The sequence below is a fragment of the Rattus rattus genome, chromosome 14 (assembly GCF_011064425.1).
Source record: "Rattus rattus isolate New Zealand chromosome 14, Rrattus_CSIRO_v1, whole genome shotgun sequence".
NCBI lineage: Eukaryota > Metazoa > Chordata > Mammalia > Rodentia > Muridae > Rattus > Rattus rattus.
The window spans coordinates 10955688-10978617 of record NC_046167.1 but is presented as its reverse complement, the minus strand read 5'-3'; the positions used below and the strand labels follow the sequence as shown (position 1 = coordinate 10978617).

Genomic DNA, 22930 nt, shown 5'->3' with positions numbered 1-22930 from the left:
CCCGCCCCGGGAGGCGCCGAGAGCGGGCCGCCACGGGCCAACCTTATCTGGGTTTTAAATGTGGAGACAACAATACCACAGGAAAGGGGATTTGGGATGACCATTCTCAAGATCCAAAATGTGTCATTGGATACCTAGAAGCATTTGAGGGTGTCTTCGAACTGTTTGTAAATTGTGATTTGCACATTTTTCTATGTGGTATTTATAGAAAATATTTTTTGTATTTCAACGAAAGTGTGGGACCACTGACTGCTCCTTCACAGTTCTTATGTTCGTGGACTCTTCGCTGTCTTGCAGTAGGTGTAATGGTACCAATAAGTGTTATTTTTCTTGGGTTTCAGACTTGTTTTTCTTTCTACAGAGCACGTCTGTCACCTTGCTGGACAGACAGAATTAAGGAGATAGAAGGTTGAAAGTGTACCAGCATAAGTTCAGAACACCAGTGCATCGAGGAGGAGGGAGGAAGTGGGCCGTGGCCATGGGCCAGCAAGAGCAGCAGCCTGGTGCCTGGATCCGGAGAGTTCCTGGCTGCACTGTGCCTCACTCAGTCCTCACTCGCCTTACACAATGAGGACTTGCTCTGGGTCTTACAGAGTGGAGCTTTGAGCACCATGACCACTCGGTGCCATGGTGCTGAGAGATCTGGACTAACACAGTGATCTGTGCAGATGGGCTGTTACCCCGCCAGTTGAATGCGTCAGAGAAGGAAGAGCGGGTGGGCCACATCAGGACTGACGGCTCCTCACCTCCGTGCTCTAACTCAGTCACCGGCAAGTTCCATCTTGCTGAGCCTTGGCTCCCTTATCTGACAGTGATGAGAGTCCACCCTCACATGGGTATTGTGTGGGTAAGAAGGATGCTGACCACTGCCTAGCGGATGACAAGAGGGCATTATTACCGCTCGTTACAGTGTAGACCACGGCCTTTCTGGGGCCCTGCGGCTACAAGTGCAGAGAGCAGGGCCTGGAGGCTGCTGTGGACCGTCCAGAGTCACAGTTGCTTATGTTGGCCCCTCGTGAGAACGAGTAGAAGCCACTTTAGCTACTTGGGGTCCAGTGTGGGCATAGATAGCATGGCCTCTCCAGTTATTTGCCAATGGCAGCTGTCTTGGGTTGAATCAGTGTTCCCTGCACTACAGCTGAAGCCTTTTCTTAGGATTAAGTCATAGAACTTAGGGGTTATTTGACAGAGGAAACTTTGATAAGATGTTCAGCAAATCCCTCCTGTGACATGAAGTTTTGTCATGAGGGTCTTCTTTATAAATCCTATTGGAAATGCCCAGCTCACTCACTCTTCATCCACTCCTGGGTCACACAGCATGGTAAGTCACTTTATGTTGTCTCCCTTCTCTTGATAATATCCATGTGAAGAGGGAACTGTATCTTGATATCTGCATTCCCTAACACTGATCTGTGTGCGCTGGGCTTTTGTTTTGTGCTTTTCCCTGGTTGGTTTGTGTTTGAGCTTGTTTTGTGTGCAGAGGGAGTGTGTGTTCTATAGGACTGACTTTAGTCATTCTCAGTTCGGGTGGAGAAGCATGGTACTATGTGGCTCTCTCGGTCAAGTTTTTCATAACCGAAATTAAAAAGCTGTGTACAAATTAAAGAAGCTGTATGGAAACTGCTGGGACATGTTGAAAATGATCTTTCCTTCAAGTCATGGACATTTACTTCTACATAGACTATATATTTTAAAACAATAAAGACATAACTTTCCTTTTAAACAGTCACAACTCTAATTGACTGTATCCCTTTCTCTCCTCCATCCTCTTATCCACAACAACTGGGATTCTCTGTATGCACATTTAGTAAAACACCCTTTCCTTTAGGAATAAATACAGGTGCTGCTTGATTCATTGTGGGATTCGTCCTGATCAGGCAAGTGAACATAGAGTACGTCAGAAATACATCGAATGCTCCTAACTTAATTGGCTCGACCTAGACTGCCTTAAAGTGCTCAGAACACGTACATAGCCTGTGGCCAGGCAAAGCCGCCCATCATAGCTGTCTGTAAAGCCTTCGAGGTTCATGGACTGTTTAGAATGTGGTACGGCTGCTCTGGGTTAGTTTCAGTAATTTTCTCTGAGGATCAAGTTTGATAGTTCATTGTAGAGAGACCACTACCCAGACACTACTCAGGAGAGGGTTGAACTGCGCATGGCTATGGACAAGACCCCCAAGTTTCTGTTCCAGGGTACAGTTTCTTCCGAGAGCTTGCTGATGTCACAGGATGTAAGGTGAGTGGTCATAAGGAGACTGTCATTCCCAAGGAGTGTCACTGTCAAGTGAATGGATCTTTCACCATTTAATGGCCTATGGTGGGAAGTCTGGAATGGCAATAATTTCAGTATTGGAGGGTGGGGATTAGGGAAATACAGCAATGGTCAAAGAATTGTCTAGATACTGTAAGAAGGTGGTCCTGGGAAGAATGAGGCAGGCAGAGGTCACGAACAGAACTTGGGAATCAGTCGTAGGCTGTAAGACTTGGGAAGTAAGCAGATGGGATCTGTAACCGGTACTACTCTTGTGCAGCTTAAACTAGCACAGTGCTTTAAACCGTGCTGGAGTTTGAGCGCAGTAAATCATTTGGGAGTGCAAACCTTTGTTATTGCTGCTGAAAAGGAATTCTGAAGCTGAACGGCTTGGGAAAGACGAGAAATGTTTTCCCAGCCTTTGGGAGGCTTGGCTTTGGGTGTTCGTGTCTGGTTCCGATCCTGGCACAGACCCCTCTAGTGCTTCTCACCACAGAAGGGAGGCCGGAATGAAAGGGAGTCTTGAGCTTCAAGTCTCTTTTGTCTGAGCATCTTGAGCAGATAAATGAATGGACCGCACCTCCTCCCTGTTGCAGTTTCCCCCACAAAGCCCCTGGAAGCATAACTTCATCCTCTAGAAATGTATGGTGTGGCATTGTATTGGGAGTCTTGAACCGAAAAGCACTTTCTCACGGTATACTGACGGAAGAGCTTCCAGCTGTCTAGAGAGCCGAGGCCAGCACAGGTCTCCAGAGGGTCGCTTTGGGGAACTGCCGTGATAACTGGTTTTCATCACAGACTGCAGCTGCGGTGGCTGAATTTTAAGCCCTGGAACTTTAACAGTTAACAATAACGTTAAAGTCTTTTGAAAGTTTGAAACCAGTTTCTGGGGGTGTGGAGTAACTAGGCAGTGCCCTGTGGCTGGCTAGCAGCTGGCCAGCAGCAGCGGCTGGATGTGAGCTGACCCCAGCCACAATTTTGGAGTTGTGCTCATTACAAAAAGAATAAGGTTTATACCCTGGCCAAAATAGTTTACTACTAAAACGTTGACTATTTGTGTATTTTCCACGTTTTAAACTGGGATACTTTTACACAGCATTCTTGAAGGAATCCGGGCCCGTCATTTGTCTAGCTCCTTCCCTATCCCTAAGCCCTGCTCTGAACAAACCGTTAGCTGCCCTTCCTCCCCTCAGTGGCCAAGCTCAGTGCATACCCTCAGGCCAAGGCCAGCAGCCACTGGGGCGTTTCCACTTTCTTTTTGGGTGTTATTGGGGGTCTCAGCTTCATTCTTTGAGCTTCCTGCAGGGCAGCTAAGTCACTGCCACAGGCTTTCAGCTGCAGTTTTACCGTCCAAGCCAAACTGCCCTCGCTCTCCTTTTGAAGCCTTGGAAACACCATGACCTATGGATAAGGCAGCTGAGCTTGGTTGAGACTCTGCCCTGCTCTGAAGGAGTGAGTTGTAGATTTGAGTGTTCCTGATGATTCCGGCCAACAGTGATGCTCTAAGACCCCGTGCCACATATCCACCCACACAGAAGACTGGAACGCACTGCCTACCCATGTCTCCTGTCCTGGTTTTTATTTGCTGGGGTTTTTGGTGAGTTGTTTGTTTGTTTGGTGTTTGGTGATGGTGTGTGCACACGTCATAACGTGAAGATGTCAGAAGGCCTCAGTCCTCACCGTCCACCTCGCTAGAGACAATGGGATGTCTGTTGTGCCTCCGCATCCTCCAGGCTGGCTGGCACACAAGGCTCTGGGGCTTCTGTCCACCTCCCATCCTCTTGTAGGAATGCTGTAATTGCTAGCATGACTATGCGTCTGGCTTTCACGTGGACTTTAGGAATTGTCACCCTGGCCCTCAGGATTGTACTTCAAATGCTGTCCCCTACTGACCCGTCTCTGCAGCTTGCTCTCTTTAAAGAATATGCTGGTTGTGGCACTCTCAGCCAACGACCTTCTAATACATCCCCTAATAGCGGATTACTAGCTAAGTTAGGGAAGGAAATGACTTGTTGAATGAAGCCAAAGCATAAGGAATGTAATCCTCCTTAATATACAAGTAACACTTGGCTCTCACGGTCGGTAAGAAAGTTAGCAGATCACAAAGCCCCGTGGACTTCCTTAAGGTATGTATCTGGTAAGTTAGGCTTGCTTGATTTTGTGTTTGTGTCTTCCCAATTCGGAAGTCTCCGTGCTCGACTGCCCATGTGACTTGTTCAGTGCAAGTTTAGGTCTCTAGTAGTCACTGTTGTGTATAGTCGGGGCTCACGAGTGGGAATGGTTCCACGTTTGCATGAACCCTATGTATGCCTTTCTTGGCGAGTATAAATTTCTATGGATACTGTCCATACCAAGGCGACTGCAAGGTATATACATTCAGCTCTGGGAGTTCCCGTGGGGCGTATACTAGTTCTGCTCCTGCTCTGGGGATTTGAGAGTTGGGTTTGTCAGCGTCTGCTCACATACGAGGTGTCTTTTGAAAGCTTTGCTTTAGCAGTGTTACATTGTGGATTTAATTCGTGTTTGCCTGATGATGAACCCAGTTGAATACCTCGTTGCTATACATTTCCTTTTATGAGGGCCCTTATAGAGACAGACTTCATGTCTGTTGTTTCCTGTCGAGTTTTGTATATTTTCTTGCTAATTTATTTTTTTTTAAGAATTTACCTATTTATTGTATATATATGAGAACACTGTCGCTGTCTTCAGACACACCAGAAGAGGGCATCGGATCCCATTACAGATGGCTGTGAGTCACCATGTGGTTGTTGGGAATTGACCTCAGGACCTCTGGAAGAGCAGTCAGTGCTCTCAACTGCTGAGCCATCTCTGCAGCCCCTCTTGCTAATTTATACTTATGTATCCATTCCGAGGACGTAGGTTCTGTACCTCTCTGAGGCTGACGTTGTGATAACTGTTAATGGTAGGGAATGAGTCTCCTGACCAGCTTGGATATTGGTATAACCTTTTCTTTGAGTAGAGACCCCATTAAAAATATCAATTCAAATGTTAATTTAAAAACATTTATAGACTTATTTTTATGTTCACGAGTATCTTGCCAGCATGTGTGTAGGTATACCACACGTGGGCAGTGCCTGTGGAGGTCGGAACAATGTCTGATCCCGCAGAAGAATCGGTACAGATGGAGCTGCTGTGTGGGTGCTGGGAAGCGAATCTGGGTCCCCCGGAAGAGCAGCAGGTGCTCTCGGCCACTGAGGCATCCCAGCCTGGATGCCAGCTTCTTCCTCTTCGTTTAATGCTGCCCTCCTAGTGCATTCCTACAAGCGTAGGATTTGAGAGAAGGGAACTGAATGTTCGCACTTTTTTATAAAATCTATCTTTTTTATAAAATTTATGTTCCGTTATATATTCATTCATCTGCGTCTGTATCTGTGAATGTAAGCTCACGTGTGGCAGCGTGCACACCACCTGTGCACATCAGTGAAGACAGGAGAGCACTTCCTTCTCCTCTCTCTGTTCCTCTCTCTCTCTGATTCTGGGACTCATGTGTATTTACTCCGGAGCTCGAGTCGCTGCATCCTGACTGCCTTTTCCCTGTCTCGTGTAGCTGTGGCCTTCACCCTGTTCTCACACCAGGTGCACTTGGAAGCGATCTGAGGAACTCTCTGTGCAAGCTTACCGCCATTCTTCCTTAGCTGACTTGGTAGATACAGCATCACTCTTTCTGTCACGGGCTAAATCTACTGTGCCCGCTTTCCGGATAAATGATTTGGTTTTTATTTTCTCCCCCTTTCCCACAATGCAGTATAAATCTCACACAGATGGATATTCATATGTGTTTTGTTTACTGCAGATGTGGGAAGAAAAAGGGCAGGCGGGGATAATTGCAAGAACTTTGACCTGAGCCCTGGAGGATGGAGCTGCCTGTAAGTCGAGGGTGGCGACTGGAGCATGTTTGGAGGGGAAAATCAAGAGTTAGGTTCTTGACATTCGTGCTGTTGAGGAGGCGATAGGAAGTGCAGATTGAGGGAAGAGGTAGGTCCAGAATGGATGCAGGGTACTGGTGTCGTCAGCAAAAGGTGGCACAGCAAACCATGAGAGCTGTGTGTTGTGACAGGAATCTAAAACGTCCTCAGGAGGCTTGGGTGTTTGAACACACGGTCCCCAGGTGCTCTGTTGGGAGTCGAGGGACCTTTGGGACTTGAGGCCTTTGTGGTGTAAGTAGTTCACCAGGGAGTGGTCTTTGAAGTTCCTGTCTGCCTCTGTTCCAGGGTTGCATTCTGTGACCTTGTCAGCCAAGAATCAAGATGCCCGTGCTTGCAAGGGCCTGGCACCACGCCTTCCCTGCTATGAAGGCCTGAAGTCTGTCTAAACCCGAGTCAAAACTCTCTTCCCTCAGGTTGTTTCTCTCAGCCACTTTGTAAATTGTGAGAGAAAATACAGGGAGCCAAGAGTAAGAGAGTCCAGACAGAGCTGTGAGGTCCATGGAAGGTCTTTGGATTGTGCTAGAACACGGTCTGTGTGAAGGAGGTGTCTCAGTCAAGTAAGGAGCAAATGTGTTTCTATTAAGGATAAAAAAAAAAAAAAACCTGTGCGCGCACGTGCGTGTGGGTGTGGGCGTGTGTGTGCATGCACGCGCACGCACACACGTGCGCATCCTCTGCAGAGTGCAGGTGCACCTCTAGTCTATCAATTACTATCTACACTATTGCCATGTAGACCTTTCAGTCCTTGGCTGAATAGAAGTAACTTGGCTGGGATCGTGGCTTAGTGGCTGCTCCACCTTATCCTGTCATCGTAAAGAGGCCAACTCCTGGAACAAGATCTGAGTGAGAGCTCCTGTGTGCAAACGCATCGCTACAGTGTCCTTGGGAATTGGCTTAGGTTCCTCCCAGTTTAGTGCTGGTAGAGTTCCTTGCCCCTTAAATATCCATCCATCCTGTGCTGCTTTTTCTGATCCACGAGCACCTAAGATTTTGAGCACCCAGATTCCATACCAAGTGTGCGGTGGCTTGACGGAGGCCACTCTCTGCTCTGCAGACCTCAAGTGGATCTGCACACTCTTGGGAGAGTTGTGTGCGTTTTTTAACAGTTATTCTGGGAAGTCCAGGACTGGATATTTTTAATATTTTCTATGGATCTAGGGTGTTTACTTTGTGTTCTCTAGGAATCAAGATAGAAATGAGATTTTGTTGACACTATGTGAGAGGAAGTAGGGTCATGTATGTGTATGTATATGTGTGTGTATGTGCGTGTGTGTAAAAGGAACAGGAAGCATGGGCCAGTGCCACCTTCCTGAGTTTCAGTTGCTTTCATATGATAGGTCTTAGAGCATAGGTTCATTTCTGACTTCTTGATGTATAATGTATTTACATTATTTTTTGTTTCAAGTATAGATTGTTTTGGGATGCTCCAATACTCCTAACCTCCTAAGAAGTTTCCCAGTCAGTTGCCAGAGTTCAGGAAGTAGTAAACACCGTTCTATCTGCTCGCTTCCAGACAGGTCCAGCTTCTTAGTGCATTGTTGCTCTTGTTGGCAGGCTCTAGCCTTTCTCAGACAGGAAGGGCCTTCCATGCAGGATGCTCCTGGGGGCTAGACTAGTTTCCTGGTAGAAAAGAGCTGTCTGTTGGTTACAGTGGGTGGGGGGGTGCAATTGCAGCAATCTGCTGATGCATGCCAGTAGCCAGATGCCACAATTGGGGGACTTTTGGAAATGCAGCAAGCTGTTGTGTAGATGGAATGGTTTAGAGGGTGGATAATTTATAGCAGAGAACCAGCCTCTACCAAGCTAACAATACCATGCGTAGTTGGGTGTGTGTGGTGGCCAGAGGCAAAGAGATTGTGATTTCAAAGCTGTTATGCAAAATGAGAACTGTCTCAAAGAACAAGCCAAACCCAAAAGGCATACCATAGGTAGACTGAGACTTATAAAAACAAAAGGAGTTCAGAATCTTCTCGACATGTAGATTTCTAGAACATGGTTACACATTTATCATTTAGAAACAAAGAGTGGTCCAAGAGGCGACTGGGATGTTTTCATTTTGAAAATGCTTTAATAAGTGTTGACAACACTGTTCTGAAAAATGTAAAGGTACTATACAAATTCTTAATACAAAAAGAATAAATTAAAAGCAGATTTCTTTTTTTTAATTCTGCAACTTTGTCTACAACATACATCTTTTTCATTGGTTACAGTTGAACAGAATCCAGGAAAATCATCTTACATGCTCTACAGTCAGTCAGGAGCGACCTAACCTTTCCCCCCAATTATTAAACTAGAGTCCATTTTCCACAACTCGTAATAAACTATTGACATGAATGGATATGTAAAACTTTACACCTAGTTAACTAAGCAGTAATTGGTCATCTGATAGCACCTGGGTGAGGCTTGCTATATTTAGAACTAAACTAATACTGGATGAAAAACGAACCGGGCTTTGAACAGTTCCAACACTCACCTGCATAAAACAAGAGAAACCAACCTGGCTCACAACATAGTCTTCTGGCTGAAACAAGCAATCTCTTACATGTACCCGACGAATCCAATAGGGGCTTTAGATCAGACTGGGGACTTCATGTTTCATCTTCCTTTAAAGAAATGGGGATCTGTCAAGAGTTTGCAGGTGCTTGGATACAATACCTAGAGCGTTCACCACCAACCACAGCGACCATTTATCATGTCCGTCTCAAAGGACTAATGCTTACTATACTATGTACATTGTAGTAACCGAACACAGCTAAACAGTAAAACCTGTTTTACTTAATCTCTGTCCTTACTACCAGACCATCGCGATGGTGTTCATGGTTCCCACTCCGATTCCCTCTGCTCCCCAGATCTATATCACTTAGATTCTCTCTGTATCTCTCATAGATCCGAAGGACTTCGGAATTGATTTCCAAACCGCTGTCTGTGTTACAACCCGTAACCATGTAACCTTGTCTTGTTCTTTGTTTCCTTTTGGACTTTGTTGCACCATAGTTCAGGCTAATTACTCAGGCATCTCCTTTGGGATCAAAGAAAATGGGCACAGTGTGTCACATTTCCTGTTAGCTAAGGAAGGAAGGAATAATCCCCCAAAGAACCTCTTTTGTAGCTCCCATTATTGGACTAGGAGCAACAAAGGTAGCCCGGTCTCCATGGAGCCCCAGGGTCATTTTGTACCATTGTATCCAGTTCCTACCCTTCCTATAGGGTTATCCCTGACGTGTCTGGGAAGAGTACTGTTTCTGGAAGCTGGGCTCATCAAGCCAACCATGCCCAGCTCTGGGGTACCCAGCCTCGAATGGGCGAGAGAAGGCCGTGGCGAGCCATATGGTATGAATGCCCCCACTTGACTTCCAGAGCTTTCCAAGCCACTGCAAAGTGAGCCACAGGATTAGCCCTTTCCGGTATCCATTTCTTAACCTTCCTGGTCTCATAGAGTCTATTGTTATTCTTGGATTTACATACACGAGAAGCAAAGTCTTTTGATGCCACAGCTAACTTCTACATTTGCTTTCCTCCTGGCTCCTGGGTGCATTTCCCATAGGAAGGCTTTGCAGAAGTAACCCTGCAAGCCTTGCGCTTGCACGGATGCACACGCACTACCTCCACAGAGACTCCTGCGCCATCTTTAGTAACCCGACTAAGACTGTGCGCTGGTTAGTTATTACAAAAGTAATTCTGAGGCCTTTGAAGATTGATGGCTTTTCGGTTGTGTGTTAAGCATAGCTCAAAACACATGTAAACGAGCAGCTTGCACGCATGCTTTTTATTTGAATTTTTTTTTTTTTTTTTGCCTTTTTTTTCCTCTTGGTATCTGTGGACAGAGGTGGTATATAGATCAAGGTCACAGATACTGCCGGAGGTGGATGGGCCCTTTGGAAGCTGAGTTGTCTCAACTCTGTTCTGCCTGCCGACTGGTAGACAGGTGTAAAAAAAATCTTCCTACCTAAGGGCGTACTTGAGTTCTCTGACTAAGCGACACACAGGAGAGGTCTGTCCAGGTTCATACAAGGGTTGACAAACATACAATGAACCACAACAGTAAAACACTTGACTAGATCGCAGTGTGCTTTTTCCCTTGGTTTCCCATAAAAAAAGGAAAATGAAAGGCCTTGTACCAAAAAAGAAAGGTTACACTTTTACTGGTTGTTTTTAACGAGAGAGAACTGCTTTTGGCAATGATCACCTTCAGCTTCCTCCCAATCCCAATAAGAAAGAAGCTTTGGGGGCGTAGGCTGAGGCCCCTGCATAGGGCAGTCCTAACGGTACCCGGCTCCCCCGTCCCAACCTCTGTTTTCCTTCACATCCGAGTCTGCCAGGACAGTCAAGCCCTTCATCTTCACTGTCCTGTTGGGTTTGTTCCCAGTCTCTCAGATCCGGGGCTATGGAGTGCTCCAGGAGATGGGTCACACATGACAGGACGTGGTCTACAAAGGGTTGACCTTCACTGGGGCTGCATAGAAGCAATTTAGACTTGAAATTTCACTGCAGAAAAAGTGTGTTCCTCTTGGCCCCTCCTCTCTGTTCATTGTTGAATGGGTCTAATCTTTGGCAGCATAGAACCGGTTGGGATCTTCCGATGCGTCTCTGGAGCACCAATCTTAACGCTTCACCTTAGGAACTCTTGCTGGCTGTTTGACTACTGAATATTTATTTCAGGTGGAAACCGATATCCCCACTCGGCACTCTCCTCTAGAAGCACTTGGTTGGCCCAGGGTGGCAGCCGGAAACAGCTTCACAGTCTCTGCAGGCAGGGCTTGCTTTCCTCGTTCTCTACCAAGGCTTCTCTTCCACAGGAATTGCATGTGTTGGCTTCCCTGACAGTTTGTGACCTGGGGCTGTCATGGCAGAGGGAAACCACCAAGGTGCCATTGAGGATTGTTATCTGGCTCTCCGGACAAGAGAGCCAGGGACACACAGTGGGTTCGGAACCTTCCAGAACGTCTCCTCAGTCAGGTTTTTGAGGTTGAAAGGGATGTGGAAATAGGAGAAAAAAAGTGCTGAGGGCCGAAGCTGGTGCAGGTGACAGTGCATCTGGGTAAGGCAAATGAGAGGCAGTGAGGTGACTTGGAATGGCGTGGCGGTGCTCACATCGGCCCGGTCGGCCGGCTCACACGAGGGTCCCGGGCTTGGCTTTTTCCTGCCCGTACCATTGGACGTCAGCTAGCTCTGGATAGAGGGAGGAATCCAGGAAGCAGCTGTCACCGTAGCTCCTGTGGATCGGAGAGAGAGAAGACCAGAGTTAGAGGAGAGCACTACATAGTGTTCAGGATGCGTACGAGTGACGTGCCCTCTACAGACGAGCTGCCGTCTGCCCTGCCCCACAGAGGTGAGGCCTGGCAGTCTCCTACAGTGGCTGTACAGAAGGTGTTCAGAGACCGTAAGTGTCCCACAAAAGGGACCTCCTGAAACCTCGGCAAATGCAAGTTAACACTCAATGCGGTAGTCCTCACGATCACGTGGGAACCTCAGAAATGCTCACGTCCAGGCCTGAGTCTGGACCTGCTGCTGTTGGCCTGGGGAACTGCCCAGTCCCACTGATAATTTTCAGATGTAGCAAAGGCCGAGGAGTCCATGGAGCTGTAATACCTCACGGTGACTTCCTACATGACAGCCAGGGGCTTGCCTCACATCAGATCCATCACTGCACTTCTGTGGTCAGTTATCACTGTCCCAGAAGAGAATAGTCAAAATGTGACCTTCCCTAGAGTGGTACTAAAGTGACACTCTAAATCGAGTTTTTAATGTTTTTAAAATCAATACTGTTGTGATTTTTATAGAGGTATTTTTTTCAAAACCTACAGTCGGGACTGGGCCTGTAGCTCTGTGGTAGAAAGTATGCTTAGCATATAAAGGTCATGCACTTAATCCTCAGCACCAAAAAATAGTATAAAATAAAAATGTATTTGTGTCTACACAGAAACACATATATGGAAGAAAGCAGACCTTTCGTTAGGTGAGTATTTCTCATAGGCTAGAAGGAGTGATTACTAAGTGTCAACAGCGCTCACACGGATGAGTGGCCACAGCTCTACTCGGAGTGCTCTGACTGTTCCTAAGCTACCCTTCCGTTCCCAGGCCTAGGCCAGGGGCATACCTTGGGGTCAGGCCATTTTAAAGAGCATCTTAGAGCTGTGAGCTCACGCAGAAGACAGTCTGTCACCCTTACTCCTCATTTGCTGACCTCTCCAGAACTCACCGAGTGAGCATTCAATGCCTTGTAAATGCCCCTCACCTGACCCAGCAAAGTCCACGAGAGCTAGAAAAATCCCAAGTACTCTGGAATTTTCAGGCAAACCACCAGGACGGTCTTGTGCTTGGAGCCCTGGAAGTCCACGAGGTTAATTCTGATTAACTGTGGCTTTAAAAGCAAAGGCCCTTAGTTATGTCACTGGCCACGGGTGACTTTGTGTGTCTCTGTTGGCTGGGGGTAAATAAGTAGATGACTCGGTTATGCCTAATCTACAAACACGGTCTCCCCATCGCCAAACTGGCTTTTGTTAATGGCGCCAGAAGAACCAAGGACTTTGGGAAAGGTGGACTCTGCTACAAACACGAAGCACTCCTGGGGAAACCATTCCTTCCTGTGACCCCTGTCAGACACATGACCAAGGGCCGCCAGTTAGCTCTCCAGCCACAGCCACAGACATGGCGGAGGAGCTTTGAAAGCAGGAGAGTGATTATTTCCTCGCCGTGAATGCGAATGACTAGCAAGGTCTGGCCCCAGCTTTTCCTCAGCTTCCCAACTTATCTGCGTACCCATGCTTATTTGGTTAAAAGGCTTGGTTCCACACTCCTGTGCAGCTTCCTAGAGTCTTCTAGAAGCTAGTTTTCCCATTCAGCTGTGAAGTGGGTCTCCTAGGGACACTTTCCTGACTGCGACATTGACTGTGAGCACATGGGAAATGCTCTGAGGAGTCACGTGTTGTTTCGTTTCACCTAGACCGTCCTCCACGCTCGTCACGCCCACAGAACACAGGCTGGCAAACAACATCTCACACACCTTAACGCCATAGGACACGTTTGAATCTCTCTTATGCCTGATCCTAAGCAGTCTGGGGTTAAATCACTTTTTAAAGAGTGAGTGACGTTTTTTCTCCATATCCTGCTGTAAACTGAGAATGGGGTTTCCCTGACCCAGCCAACTGCCTGGACAGATCTGGATTGGTGAACAGTGCTGTAGGTCAGTGGCCATAAAGCCAGGGTGGTAAGACCACTGTGTCGTCCTTACTCGGCTGGCCCTTTGTGTGAGCTGCTACCCAGCAGCGTTCTCTCTAGTCCATCTTGAACTGACTCAACCGTGCTCCCACGCGAGTGTGTTAAGTCTTCTCAGACATCTGGTACCATCACCGTCACTCGAAGCACATTATACTCCACAGTGGAGGAGAACAATGACTCCAGCTTCAAAAATGTTGTGACACCATTCTCTCTCACTTTCACTGTCACCAGCGTGTGAGCTGTCTGGCCATCTTCATCCCGCCTTGGCTAACTGTAAGAACTGATCATGGTCTTGTCCTACTCCACACCCAAGGCTAATGGGCTGCTCTTCCTGTACTGAGTGAGTTGTAGAGCCCTCAGTATTTTCATGTGGCTGCCTCGTACTCATGACTCGGTTTTCGTTCTTTACTAAAGCCCTTTTCTCACTCCTGCACGGCCCCCTTATCACTTTATTGATCTCTGACGTGCTTCTTGACGTCAGCGCTGTACGGTTAGTTACTCCGACTTTCAGGTCCCTCTGTTCTGTATTTGGGATGGCAACGCTTTGCAGATTTCAGTGTGCGGTTGACTCCACAGCCAGGGTGGCCTCCAGGAGTCACTCTGGGCTCCCAGGTGGTGGCGGCAATTTACAAACCACGTTTTAAAAAGCAGGACTCTGACATTTGGCGCCACATGCAAATGTCACCGAAAAGTGGGAGGATAATGAGTTACAATATCTGGGTTTTTTAAAACAGCAGTGGCGTGGTGTTCACGGAAAGTGCGTCCAAAGCTGGTAAACAACAATGGAGCACTGTGATTTGTTCTTGTGCTTAAAGCCTAGAAATCTAAATATACTGGCGGGGGGCGCATGGGGACTACCCTACATCTGATGTAAAAACACACATCCAAACATATAGCACCACATGTAGCTAGAACTGAAACATAAAGATAATAGCTTCCACACCATTCAGACATTTCCTCCTGGAAACTATGACAAGGGCAGAGGCAGCACATATGCGGGACATCTGGATCACACACGTGGGCAGTAAGAACAAAACGTCCCCTTACAATACCTCTATTCATCAGTACTTTGGTGAGTTGGAGACCCAGACCCATCCATGATGGGAGAGTTTTCTGTTGCTTCTCTGAACAAAGGAAAGCGGAAGGAGAAGAGAAGAGAGGTCGTGTTACACAGGAGAATGGACACACATGATTAGTAGCAGCTTATTAACACACCGGAAAGACCCAACAATGATTATCTACCCACGTGTCTGTGACAGTAAGAATCATGCAGAACACTCGGGCTCCATCAGTGAGAAACAGAACCTCAGGAGTTCTGTTAGGAAGGCAGACGGTGGCAATTTTTACCCAATGTCTTCTTATCACATTATTCTTGAGTAATTCTCAAGCTGACAAAACGCTGGACTTCAAAGACAATGCCCCTCTGTTTCCAGTGTGTTGGGAGCCCTCACTGGCTACATGTGGTAAAGGAGGCAACTCGAGTGGGTGGGCACGGGGGGGGCTGCTTGTAAATTTCAGAGCCTGTCTTATCAAATGATACAGTCATATGGTTAGATAAAACAGCACGGCCCACAGAGGATCCCAAGCGTCCTGGTTGGATGATAACATTTAGCCTAGAGAGGTATACAGATGTGTGGCTCTTGTATGAATTAGTCCTGAGAGAGTCTCAGAGCCTAAGCCAAGAAGCTGTCTGGATTGAGCATCTGGTGTTGTAGAGAAGATGGTATGGACGAGTGTCAATTATTTATAATAAAAAGAGAGAGGGGTAGCCACTGGCAAAAGCCATCTTAGGAGTAGACGTGAGACGCACTGCAGTTGCTGACTATGTATTTTCCTGATTTGAAAAGAGTAGAGGCAGTGTGGGGGTGGTTCAGCGGGTGGTTCACTGATCCTAATGACCCAAGGGTTCACTTAAGGACACCCAATGGGCCTACCCCAGGGCTTCTGATTCAGTAGGTTTTGGATAGGCCCCAGAAGCCCAAACTGACCCACCAGAAAGGTAGAGTGCATGGTTTGTGTTCTCTGTCTCACTTACAACAGATCTAGCTACTTCCCTTTTTGGGAAACAGACGGGATTCCATGGAACTCCCTCATGTTCAAAGAAGCCGTCATCCTTTGTGTCGTGAGTACTCAATAAGTGTTGGCTTCCCCGCTTCTCCACCCAAAATGAAGTTTCCAGAAGAGGCCTGGTGTCAAGTCACTTCAGATAAACGTGGAGGAGTAAACTCCTCCACGCATGGGAGCCTGGACGCAGGCCATAGAAGCAACTGTGGGACTGTGGTGTTCTTACAATCCAGCTCACAGCTGTCAGATTTTCCCAGACACGCTCACCCACGCCCAACAGGGGATTAAGCCGGATACAGGGCCCATCCAGGGACCAACAGGTGTTGACAGAGTGGACCGTCTAAGAGGCAGCAACAGAGAGAAGCCGGGTAGAACGTGCCAGCGTGTGACAACAGAGCAGGACACTTGTGTCTTACTCTTCGGCAGATTGGAGCATCCTAACTGGCCCTAAGTGCACACTTAAAGCTGACTTCCAGTTTCAGTGTTTTGCTGTGGACAACCTCTATTTAAAAGTCTCAAGGCACAGAACCCCCTTCGCTGATGAAGAGCAACTGCTTAGCCTAGACACCGACCAGGCTGGAGAGATGGCTCAAAGGTTAAGAGCACTGACTGCTCTTCCAGAGGTCCTGAGTTCAATTCCCAGCAACCACATGGTGGCTCACAACCATCTGTAATGGGATCTGATGCCCTCTTCTGCTGTGCAGGTATACATGCAGACAGAGCATTCATGTAAGATAAATATTTAAAAAAAAAAAAAAGACAGTGGCCACACTGAGAAGTCTGTGTAATATCTGAGGGTTGTTTCTCCCAACCCTACATTTTTGCGGGGGAAAAAAAAAATCAAATGCTGCCCAGAATTGAATCCACTTCTTTGCCTTGCTACAGTCCAGGAATCTCTACCTACCTTTAAATAAAACACACAGAATTTGTTCCCCATCAAAAACAGTAGGCCAGTCAGGGAGAAGGTGACAGCTCAGGGAGATCGTTTTGATTCTGGGCACCCATTTGCTGATGCATCCTCCCTTCGCTGGGAGCTCAATACTGAGGAGAGCCTTCCTAGCCAATGCAATTTAGAACCCAGGAGAACCAAGTCAGCGACTTCATGGGACAACTCACCCAGTCTGCCAGGTCAGGATGTGGTGGGGACTGCTTGGTGGGGTGGCTCCAATTTCACTTGACGGTGTTGAGCTTCTCTGGCTTTGAGGTAAGGCAGCTAGAGGTAGTCGGTGTGGGAAAAGCAGGGAGAAGACGGGTTAACACCAAGTATAGAGCATGAAGTCAAGGACAGACCCAGCGGCAGGTGATACCAATGTCAGACAAGAAGGATGTGATCTTGTAGGTAGGGTCCTGGTGGCCCCATGGCATTCATTTATTAATACCCCAACTTCATTTTCTCTTAACTTTGTCCTTCCATTCTGACCGAGGTCACAGGATGGTTTCTATAGTGGCCCAGAACGGGAAGCCCCGTGTTTCTGCTGTGGAGAACTGAGCACATTAGATGGGGCTCTTCTGTGAGGACCGTGCTGAATTGTTGGAAGGGCCTCCAGACTTATTATCTGCTACTTCAGAAACCCTGCAAATGAACAGTGCTCTTAACAGCTCCTGTGTGTCATGGGTTTGCTCCAAGCGTGAGATCTGGTTAGGAGAATTCAACACGAAGTACTGAGTTTCCTTTGCACTTTTGGTGGTGGCCGGGGTGGGTGGGGTACAGTTTATTAAAATCTCAGTAATATCTTCCTGCTGTTTAGTAAAGCAAATCCACACAATGGCAGTTCTGAGAGGATGAACCACTCATCTTTTTGCCATTGGGACTTAACCACTGGATCTGAGAGGACTAGCAAGGATCATGGCCTTCAGAGGGTACATGTTAATGTATCCACTCTCAGAATCCTGCTGGGAAGCCAGTGGTTTAGCTTACAGATAAATAAGCAGAGCAGGAAAAGGTTGTAGGACCGTGAAGTCCCAGGCGCGCCCAGGGCTGCCCAATCTTTGTAGTCCAGTCCGGGGAGTTCGTTTGGCGTGAGCGCCCTAGTGAAGAGAGCAGTGGGAACATGGAGGCAGAATGTACAGCTTCTTTTCCGGCTGTTCCTTTCGGGGACTCTCTCCAGACCCTGCCTGACCTGGGGTTCCAATGGTTTTCACTTTGCCTTTATTCTTGTTTTCCTCCTACCCTTCCTCGTTTCTTCTGCCTACAGTAAAAGGCTGTTTGTTTGTTTGTTTTTTTAACTACTTTCTAAGTGGTATGAGTGTAGCCATCGATCTAGCGAAGGTAAATGCTCTACTAACGTCGGTTGTTAGCATTGTCATTTCACAGGAGCTTCTTAAGGGAAAGGACATTTCTCCCCGCTTTGTACAGTGCTTTGGGTTCAAAGCTCGGTGTGACACAGTATCAAAGATGCTGAAAGTAGCAGAAAAGCCAGGAGCAAAAGAAGTTACCTATGCAGACACAGTGGTCAGGTTCGGAGAGCGAACACTTCTTTTCCCAGGGCCTCAAGATCCGGGCCCCACTTTCAACTCAACCTTGGCAAGGTTAGAACCCGGGTCTCTAACTTCCTAGACTTTTCCTTCACCAGGTAAAGGTGCACCCTTGGCAGGATAAACCCCGTGACCTGACTTCACATGGCATCACATGGCTTTTTATCCTTAACTAGAAGGGCTAAAAGAAATGCTCGCTCTGTGCCTAGGTTTAAGGAGGAAGGAACACCTGGGTTGGGATAAGAACCATGGATTTCCCAAGTTCCACAACAAGGCCTCCAGAATAAATGACTCCCTTTCTTGGTTGTGAAGTCTAGGCAACCTTCAGGCTACTCCTGTCACCACTGTCCCGTCGTCCTGCTCACCTGACGTGGCCTTGCACATCTGGGGCATCCTGGTGACCCTGCTGTGCGCCACGAAGGTGCTCTGGGAAGAGGTGCTGTACTGAGAGCCGCTGTCTGAGGAAGTGGAGCTGGTGTGCGACAGGCGGCTGTGCTCCTTGTGCGAGGCTGTGGAGCGCTGGTACCACAGGCGCAGCTCATCGGACACAGCAGCGCGGCCGGAGCCTTTGTCGTGGGCGCCGTCACGCCCCAACGAAGGAGTCCGCAGGATCTGAGAGCGGGATGGCGTAAGGCGGCCTGCATCGCCCTCGTCACCACCCCCGCGCCAGCTCTCTTTGAACAGACCACCAGCCGTGTAAGAGTTGGAGGTCTTAAACTGCGCCTTGACGCTGTAGTGGCCCTCCTGGTCGCTCTCCAGGCTGCGTACCACCACGGGTGTGGCACTGCCCTCGATATATAGTGGGTACTCCTTGATGCGGTACTGCGAGCTCGGCTGGCTCTGGCTGTGCAGGTACACGCCACCTCCCGCGCTCGCAGCCCCGCTGCGTGCCGCCAGGTTGGGCATGCTGCCAGAGCTAGCTGAGCCCAGCGCGCCTGCTGCCCGCTGCCTCTGTCGCTGTCGCTGCCGCGCCTTGGATGGCGAGTCCTCAGCCAGCGTTGAGTAGTTGGCATTCATCTGGGCCGGGTAGTAGTGTTCTGAGCTCGAGTGGCTGGTGCAGGACGAGCAGTCATCCATGGGGTCTGAGCCATTGCTGCTACGAGTCCTCGGGGTGTAGAAGTCGGGGCTTCCGGTGTCGTTCTCTGAGCCCAGGAGCTTGCCCTGGGACTCCAAGCTGGAGCTTCGATGCCTAAAGTGCAGTGCGAGGCTGTGCAGTCTCGTCGGGCTGATGTCCACCGACCTGTTGGGGAGACGCATGATTGGTCTTAGAGTTCTGGATCAAAGGGTCCCATGAAAGCCATAGGCCAGGCTCAAGCCTCTACCAATGGGAGAGCCCAGCAAAGTTGCCCCTGGAAAGCTAGGTAATTCCCTAGGTCCCAGGTGAGAAAGGGAGTTTAGAATCCCTGAAGTCCATGTAGAACCTAGGAGGTGGATGAAAAGTGTTGACCAATGTCCTGCGGGCTTTTGCTTCTTAAGAAAACGATGCCATCGATAGAGAAGCAAATTACCACGTCCCAAGCGTTATATTAACGCCTTTAAAAGACTGATTGTAGGTAATAAAACAAAAATCCCAAAGTCCCTCAAAAACTAACAAAAAGTCTAACAGAGGCCCTCCCGTGATTGAACCAGACTCCTCTGGAATGAATGCTGACATTGCTAATGTACCAATGAGTTTCTTATGAGGGTTCCAAAAGGGAAGTTGGTGGAACATGGAGCCCCTACATATAAATGATACAGATACCTACCAGCAATACGCTGCCTCCGATCCAACAATATCAACAAGAGGAAGGTGATTGGTGCCCAGCGATAGGATGCCTTATGCAAATTCACAGGGACTCTTGGCTACATACAGCAGAAGTGTGCTATATAACCCTCACCAGTGGCCTTCCGTGACCCGGCTTTACTTCTTAGAGAGGGGATATAGTTCAGGGAAGCCTGTTTCTCTATTCATTTCTTTTGATCATTATAAATGTATACCCTGAGGTAGTAAAGTCAGCTCAGAATAGATTTCAGACCTCGTGAGAAAGATCTATGAGGAACGGGATGTGGAGCAAAGATTGGCCTGGGGTGTATATGGCTGCTGCACTTCCCCACATTAACTGGGCTAGTTTTCCTGTTCCCACTCCTACTAGGATCCTTGTCAGCTGTCTCCAGGAGGCTGGGGTTCCCTGTCTCCACAAGTCACTGGATTGAGTGTCCAGGGCAAAGTGGGCTGGATCAAGTCCAACCCTAGCTCACCTGTTAGCTGGACTAGGTTGGAGCCAATGATGTCTGACTATACTAAGGTCTGCCTTTCCCACAAAGGCAGGAGGCCTGAAGACTCACCTTGTGGAATGAACGTAGTGGGGACTCCGGACGCGCAGGTCTGGGGTGGATGGCATGCTAGACTGGGAATTCCAGTGTGGGAGGCTTCGGATGGGACTATTCTGCAGGGAGCTGCTTACTCCTGCCTCAGTACAGCTCCCTGTGCTGGGAAAACGCTTGTGGCTACTGCAAGCAAGCAGAGGGATACCATGTTCGTCACACAAATACAGTGTGGCAGCACTGGTAGGGGCTGACTAGCTTGGGACAGTAGATCTAATTGTAGGGAGAGCTTGCCTGGATCTCCAACTCTCACTAGTCCACCTCTCCCCCCTCCACCCCTGCAGTTAAGCACAGGGTGATTGTTCTATGGACTCTTCATCCTTAACACGTATCATTTTCCAAGAAATAAAGTACCTGCTAGGGTACCCTCTTGGAGCTGTATCATTGAGGAACATGAGGAAAACAGAAGCGGACCTAAATGCCTCCAGATAATCCTCTCTACGATGTTGATATTAACCAAGTAATGAGCTGATAATGTGAGGCTCGCATTACAGCTTCTTGGCTCCAGAAATCAGCCGGAAGATGGGGTAAGGTTCTATACCACCTTGAGGATCCACTGATTGGGCTCTCCCTTGCCATTCTGAAATACTGCTGGCTACAATTTCCTAATTAATTCCTGAGGAGTTTAACAGCATTAAAGTCATCTGCCAACAGGTCGACTGTGAGCCAAACCCTCCCCTCCCCCCCTCCCCCCACCCACACCTTCAGATGACAAATCTGTACTTCTATGGGTTTGACAGCAGAGGGCTTCGTGTGCGAAGCTGAACTGTAATTTCCATGAAGGAAATGAATATCCTTTGGGAACACTGTGATTTGTAGGTTCTATGTGGGGTAAGCCTTTGATTCTGTTCGAGTGAGTGTGGCCGGAGACCTCATTTGGGCGTCCCAATGCAGCTCACCTGGAATGACCGTGGGAGGAGCGTTTCTTCACTTTCTCATAAGGCTCGTCTAAAGATGACTCGCTCCACATTTTGGGCTTTAAGGGTGACTTGTCATAGTCGGTACGGTGATAGTGCATCTGCCTGAGTCCCTCCAGGGACTGCGGGGGAGGAGGCCTGTTGTGCGTTGACGGAGGCCGAGGAGGGAGGCCCTTGTGTGGCGATTGTAAGGGGGATATTGTGCTGGTAACCTGAGAGTCTTCTGCATAGACAGAAGGAGGAGAAACGGATCAGAATCTTCTGGTTAAGTGTGAATAAAGTCTGAGTTGGATTCAGTGCCACCAACAAGGGATCATGTCAGACCAACGAATTCCATACCAATACTGTACAGGCAAATGGAGAATTATGTGCTAACTCTCGTTGTTGTTGTTTAATTTGGAGCTAAGAAAAGAGCCCAGGGCCTCAGACATGCTGAACAAATGCTCTCACATGGAGCCATGTCATAACTTACGTTTGAAGAAACTCTAAACATATTTCATTTGCTCTGGGGAGGAGGTAACCTTCCTGAGGATTTAATCTGCTCTGTTAATCCCTAGGTCCTCAGGGTCAGAACAACAGCTGGCACCCAGTAGGTCCTCAATAAATATTCGTTGGAGAAAAAAAAGAGTTGAAAGTGTACCTGTGAAGTATAGCTAAGTGCTGACAGAGCTGACTTCTTCCACCCGTACACCCCTCACAAGTCACTCACATTCTCTCTAGTCTGTTCTGCATATTTAACTCAGTGATGTCGGAATGGAGCCCAGGGCCTCGGGCTAGGCTCTTCCCTAAGCTATCTTCCTCAGCTCAGCTCAGGGCGTTTTGGACGGAGAGAGTCCTAGTCCTGTGGGACCGTAATGGCCCAGGATTACAGAGGAAGAAGGGTCCAGGGAGCTTCAAACCGGGATACCTCAGAGGTAGGCCGGCAGGGGTTGGCTATCTCCCCAGTCTCAACCCAGCGCCATAAAGCAAGCTCCGGCCACAACAGCCCTAGTGAGAATTTATTATCCTGACAGTGATCAGGCTTCACTCCTTGTTTGACCTTATAAGCCCCTCCCCAACTCCTGAGTATATAGATGAAGCGTCTTTCAACATCCCTGTCTTGGTCATTGGTACAGGTCACACACTCTCCCCCGAGACCCTGGTTACCTCACCAGGGGCATCATTGACTCCACCCCACCCCAATAAACCAAACCAGTTCTCTTCCTGGATGTGTTCACTGCCTGCACACTCACTCCCCTACACCAGACTAAACTTCCCTCCCTCTGCTCGCAATACAGGCCCCATCCCCCAAGTGGACACCCAGCAGCACTGCCCAGTAGTACCCTGCCTCCACCGTCTCTGGGAGTACAATTTCGCACATCTGGATGCTGGATGGCTTCCAAAGGAAGCAAACCCATTTAGCCAAAGAAGGCAGATGTCTCATAAGGCACAGTGACTCTTGCCCGGAATTCCAGCACTTAGAGGAAGGCAGATCAGCAGTTCAAGGCCCGCTTCAATTACACAGTGAGTTCAATACCATTCTGAGCTACTTGGGACCCGATCCAATTACAAACAAAACAACAATCCCCAAAGGTGCATTCATTCTGGAACAAATGAGCTACGTGGCAGAGAAGGAAGGAAACTGAGTAGAAATCTAGAGATGAGGCGGGGTGAGGTATAAGCAGAAGTTTCTACTCAGCTAAGGGGAGGGCGGA

General features: G+C 48.3%; 1 protein-coding gene across 2 annotated transcripts in view; it reads right to left on the bottom strand.

The window, feature by feature from the left end:
• Positions 1-9973: 9973 nt before the first annotated feature.
• Frmd4a (FERM domain containing 4A) overlaps positions 9974-22930 on the bottom strand; it is a 314400-nt gene continuing 301443 nt past the window's right edge. Inside the window, exons 10-15 of one of the 2 annotated variants that reach the window (XM_032884486.1) lie at positions 21219-21459; positions 20281-20445; positions 18321-19195; positions 16597-16693; positions 14469-14540; positions 11302-11411 (exon numbers count right to left, since the gene is read on the bottom strand). In XM_032884486.1, the coding sequence (XP_032740377.1) occupies positions 14471-14540; positions 16597-16693; positions 18321-19195; positions 20281-20445; positions 21219-21459 (1448 nt within the window). In that variant the 3' untranslated portion in view covers positions 11302-11411; positions 14469-14470. Of the gene's footprint in view, positions 11412-14468; positions 14541-16596; positions 16694-18320; positions 19196-20280; positions 20446-21218; positions 21460-22930 lie in introns of both variants that reach the window. The other variant, XM_032884487.1, reaches the window with a different exon arrangement.